General features: G+C 37.7%; 1 protein-coding gene across 1 annotated transcript; it reads right to left on the bottom strand.

Moving 5' to 3' along the window:
* Positions 1–259: 259 nt before the first annotated feature.
* LOC140877797 (uncharacterized) lies at positions 260–1,579 on the bottom strand. Its single transcript, XM_073281375.1, has 2 exons — positions 1,195–1,579; positions 260–570 (listed from the first exon to the last, which is right to left on the bottom strand). The coding sequence occupies exons 1-2, from the start codon at positions 1,577–1,579 to the stop codon at positions 260–262; spliced, it is 696 nt and encodes a 231-aa protein (XP_073137476.1).
* Positions 1,580–5,785: the final 4,206 nt, after the last annotated feature.

The raw sequence follows: 5,785 nt of genomic DNA, 5'->3' as shown, positions 1-5,785 counted from the left end.
GAAACTGCTCAAACATATACGGATCCAAATGGTGGTAGCCACTGCATTACTAGACTGAGATAGTCGATATGGAAACTGTTGTGGTTGATTACCAGGTTTCCATGAAGCATTTTGGGGCAGCAAGGACAGCTGTTGAGCTCGTTGTTGCGATGGTTGTTTCTGTTGTTGCGGTTGTGGTTAACCTTTGTTCAACAAAAGTTTACATTGTGACTTCCAATGTCCCTTTTCTTTGAAATAAGCACACCTTCACTAAAAACCTTCAAACTTGACCGATATTTTGGTTATGAGGCGGAGGCCGCTGTGGTGCTGCAAAAACAGATTGCGTAGACGGTGCAATAGTTCCCTTATCAGCTTGAGACTTAAAGCAAATCTCCTCAATGAGAAATTCATGTACCACTGAATAAACTGAAGAAAGAGGACTACGATGCAGGATTGTCCCACGCAATACTTCAAAATCATCGTGAAGAGCCATCAAGAATTGTACCTGATGTTGTTCGTCTCTATGAGTAATGTAAGTTGGGAATGCTCGCAATGCTGAGGATTTTGTGAGTGCCAAATTTTCCCATAGTTCTGAAATGGCAGAATAAAAATCGTGGATGCCCATATCTTTCTACTGAAGTGCACGAATATCAGCATCCAATTGATATTGTTTGGAAAATTAAGACTATGTGTACAATTTTACCAGATGATCCCAAACCTCTTTGGCAGTTTCATAATTGGCCAGCTGAGCACCAATGGAGTGGGTAACAGAATTATTGATCCATGAGATAATCTTCGCATTATCGGCCTATTCTTCTCTATGAGTAACGTAAGCTGGGAATGCTCGCAATGCTGAGGATTCTGTGAGTGTCAACTGGTCTCATATTTCTGACATGGCAGAATAAAAATCTTGGATGCCCATATCTTTTTGCCGAAGTTCACGAATATCAGCCTCCAATTGATATTGTTTGGCAAAGTTAGACTGTGTGTACAATTCTTCCAGATGATCCCAAACCTCTTTGGTAGTCTTATACTTGGCCAGCTGAGCACCAATGGAGTGGGTAACAGAATTATTGATCCACGTGATAATCTTCGCATTATCGGACTATTCTTCTCTATGAGTAACGTAAGCTGGGAATGCTCGCAATGCGGAGGATTCTATGAGTGCCAACTGTTCCCATAGTTCTTACATGGTAGAATAAAAATCTTGGAGACCCATATCATTCTGCCGAAGTGCATGAATATCAGCCTCCAATTGATATTGTTTGGAAAAGTTAGACTGTGTGTACAATTTTTCCAGATGATCCCAAACCTCTTTGTCAGTCTCATACTTGGCCAGATGAGCACCAATGGAGTGGGTAACAAAATTATTGATCCACGTCATAATCTTCGCATTATCGGCCTCCCAAGTATCCAACAACTTCGCATAATTAGCAGCTTTTGTGTCCGTAGGTTTAACACACACACACACACCTGTAACATAACCCCTCATAGATTTTTTCCGCAAGAAATTCTTCATAACATAGCCCCAATACGAATAACTTTTTCCATCCAATTGGACACTAATCGATTGAAGCGAACCATCTTTACGACCAGCCATGATGAGAACAAATAGGCGCTCGAGGCAGCCATTTCTTTACACCATCCTTACTTCTCTCTCGACTTATAGCTTGATTCTAGCGGTTTTAGATCTCGGTTCGAAGGTCGGAGGATAGCAAGGCACTAATGGGATCGTAGCGAAGTTGTGCCTAGTTTTTGAGGTCATTGCATCAAAGGGCTAACGACAGATGCATGTAATCTAGACTCTGATTAGCTTATATGAGTAGCTATTAGTCTAGTTATGCTTTTAGTAGTCAATAAGTGATATGGTGATTCTCTGCTTATAGGCTTGGACTAGAGAGCCAGTGTTACTAAGTTGCTTAAGTTGCTTAATAAAGGTACGAACGTACTATCCGAGATATCATGGTTGAGTGTTATGTATGTTTTATATATGTTTGCATGGTTTATATGGCATGACTTATGAGCATTTAATATACCAAGGTTATTACTGCTACACACATTAATTATCATGTTGAGCATATACCTTGCTATTACACCAGTAGAGGGGTTGCTCAACCCCAAGTTATTGTGGATGGATTCCATGGATTCGGGTCCGGTTACTGCAATTAATAATAATAATAATAATAATAATAATAATAACAACAACAACAACAATAATAATAATTTTTTCAAATCACCCCTTGTATTTATTTTTTGGGAAATAATTTAATGGGATGAATTTGTGAGATAAACCGGAATGTCTGAAAGTATTTTTTTCACAGGAAGGAGTGGCGTGCCCGCGCATGTAGAAAATTTAGCACATTTCATAACCGGTATGTAAATGATATTTTATTTAATAAAATTTAATAAATAAATGTTGAAAATGAAGTTTCTGATGGGTAACTATATTCAGGAGACCGAAAAATAAGTTTCTGAAAACCAAACTTAAAAATAGTTTATTGACGTTTCATAACATCAATATTTAGACAGATAGAGAATGGACCCATCAATTATAGATCTCACAAAATATCATACGAATGCAATTAATTATTGATAATAACATTCATCAAAACTAAAAATTTTAATCCCGTAAATATATGTTTTAAGTTTTAATCTTGTAACTAGTCCATGTTTGATTTTCATTAAATGATTAAAATGCCTTTTCTTTTGAATCATTTTCACACAAAGCTATTAAATCTATCAAATATATATATAGTTTATTTGGCACCGATACCCTACTACGTAACTTATATAACGAAAATAATATACTATATACATTAAAATCTTAATTTCTAAGTGAAAATAAAGCGAGACAACAAATTTTTTTCCTTCTAGTTTGAAATATTGAGTATCGTTTGACTTTATTTTTCTACTTTGTTTTGCTTAGTTATTTTAATAGGTATACGTAATATAGGTTTATTCTCACTACAAGAACTTCGTGTGACAGTATCATAGCCAAATAAACAATACTCGATAAGGTTAGTGAATTTTTTTTTGGGAAAAAATGACCAAAATCTTAAAAAATCCAAGGTATTGAACTAAAACCAAACATTTGCATGTTATAGAACTAATACTATAAAAAATTATATTACTAAAATTACAATTTTTCCTTCAAAATATCATCGTTATATATTATCATAAATTATCGAGCGTTAAAATTATGGGGATATTCTAGGTTTCATTTGGACATGTATACTTTAAAAATATTTTTAGTATTTTATAAATGAAAAAAACTTTTAAAAAATTTCTTCAACGGCAAAAACTCATATGAGACGGTCTCAAGGGTCATTTTCTTTGAGACGGATCTCTTATCTGGGTTATTCATTTAAAAATATTATATTTTATGCCAAAAGTATTACTTATTATTATAAATATGGGTAGGATTGACCCGTCTCATTTGTGAGACCGTCTCACAAGAGTGTTACTCTTCTTCAACTATAGTTTTTTTTTTAAAATCGGCTATGAAATTGAATTTAAGATAAGACAAGATGAGGTGTTTGTGGGATAGTGTGACATACATATTAATTATATGTTGAAATATTTTTTAGACATGATAGTTTTAAAATTTTTCTAAGGAAATATTTTAACAAATTTCAATGCAATAAATTTGTAGAATATACTAATAAGTTATAACATTACATTTCAATGGTCTATGGAGGTGAAATTTTGACTAAAAACTTTCAGAACAAAGAGTTTATACAAGATGAGCATTTCTTAATCAAAAAATAGTGATAGGATGTTCTTTTTGATAAAGAAAGGAAGAAACTAAAATTTTAGCTGAAAACAAAATTACTAAAAAGTAAAAAACATGACTTTTAGGCTTCTGTCTCTTTCAAAACGTTGAAAACAAAAAACAAACAATTTTTTTCACCAATCTCTTGAAAATGCAAAAGTGCTTTGATGAAGCCAGAGAAAAATCTGGTATTCAGGGTGGGCGACTGTTCGAGCAAATAATACGAGAGATTAATCTAATGAGAATTGGGTGATTGGATGATGACTTTTTCCTGTATATGGGTCTGCACACACTTTAAACAAAAAATCAAGTTAGTGGGGCGCCGGAAGGTATTCCGGCGTGACCACTCCGATGCTTAAGTCAGCAATGGAAAAGTTTATGATCTGAAAAATTAAAGGGAATATATAGAATATTCGAGAAATTAGGATTTTTTTTCTATACCTGGTTATGTGGTATTTGAAGGATCTTGGAATGGAAAGAGATCTTCAGGAATTCCCGAATGGTGTCCATGCTTACTCATCATTGTTCTGCAATTCTCGGGTGGTGCCCATACCTACTCATCATTGTTCTGTAATTCCCGAGGGTTGCCCATACTTGTGTACCGTGGCTTCCTTAAGACCTTGGAATAGCGGTGATGTGATGGGATCCCAGGACCTCGTGCCTCTAGGGTTCTGATGGTGCGTCGGGAGCTCACGAATATCTGACACAATTACCATGTATGTTCTCCCTCCTTCCTACCCGAGAAAATCACCTTGACCCGAGTTCTGTGATAACATGGGACCTTCCCGACGTACCACCACTTCCCCTAAAAAAGTCGGTCTAGAGCCCGCCTCGTTGTCTCGAGTGGTCCATGCCGAACCCCAAGGGAGAGGTGATCTCTTCTTCAAAAAACCTTACTCGAACTAGGGCTGACCTAAGCAAGACGTCAGCCCTAATCGCCGCAGACGTACACGTGTGTATGAAACTGTCACGCGTCAATTCCACTACACATACTCGTCTATCTCATCCATCCATTTCTCTCTCATTTTAACGGCTATGATTACTGGGTTATTAATACTTATAAAACCCCTTTGCCCGCACCTTCCTCTTACTCTCGTCTTCTCCTTCCTCGAGTTCCTCTACTTCAACGATACCCGGTGCTCTCTCTTCTACAATTTTTGATCGACCCTCCACCTTATAAGTTCTCATTCTTTTTTAGTTATGCCTGACTCTACTTTCTCTACCTCTGGTGCAGTTGCTCGAGGTTCACCCGCGTATGAACCAGCGGGTAAAAGCTCGAGTGATTATCAATCTGTCTCCACCATTCCTTCCACCGCCACCTGTTAGTTTGTAGTAACCCGGTTTCATTTTGCAATATTAAGTTGATATTCATGTTTAGTTTTAATAAATCAAGATAAAGGGATTTTAATAAGATCTAACGGACCAAAGATTTGGGTCTAGAATGCCCGAAAAATGCTTAATGGGCTTATTGGTCTCGAGCAGTTTGGAGGATCCAAACTGGGTTTGGAGGCTTGAATGGTGTTCGGGGGAGGGAGAGATCGGACGATCTGAACTCACCCAGAGATAGGTGTCCAAATCTCGAGTATACAATGACATCATTGCTGATATCACATGGCCGGATCGGATGATCTGAAGTGTAGATCGGACCGTCCGATGTGTCACCAGGACAAGTGGCAAGGAGGATTTTACAAGTGACTCAGACGAGTAGGATCGGATGATCCGAAGAGGAGATCGGACCGTCCAAATTTGAATGCAGGCTACATGTTAACCATGCATAGATCGGACCGTCCGAACCGAGGATCGGATCATCCGATCTCCACCTATAAATAAGGGTCGAGATTGCCTCATTTGAATCGTTCAGTTTCCTCTCCTCTCCCGTTATGCCTTTATTTTAAGGACTTCGGTTCTCATTCTTTAAGAGTTGGAGTTGGAATTAGTATTTTAATAGCGGACAGTGTCCGTAGTAGCGGCCGAGCGGCGGAGCTCTGGCAAGGCTTCCAAGGGTCGTAGCTAGGCTATGCCCAGGCCCTGAGG

The sequence above is a fragment of the Henckelia pumila genome, chromosome 2, assembly GCF_033568475.1.
Source record: "Henckelia pumila isolate YLH828 chromosome 2, ASM3356847v2, whole genome shotgun sequence".
NCBI lineage: Eukaryota > Viridiplantae > Streptophyta > Magnoliopsida > Lamiales > Gesneriaceae > Henckelia > Henckelia pumila.
Note: the sequence above shows the minus strand (reverse complement) of the source record. Positions and strands in the feature narration are given on the sequence as shown.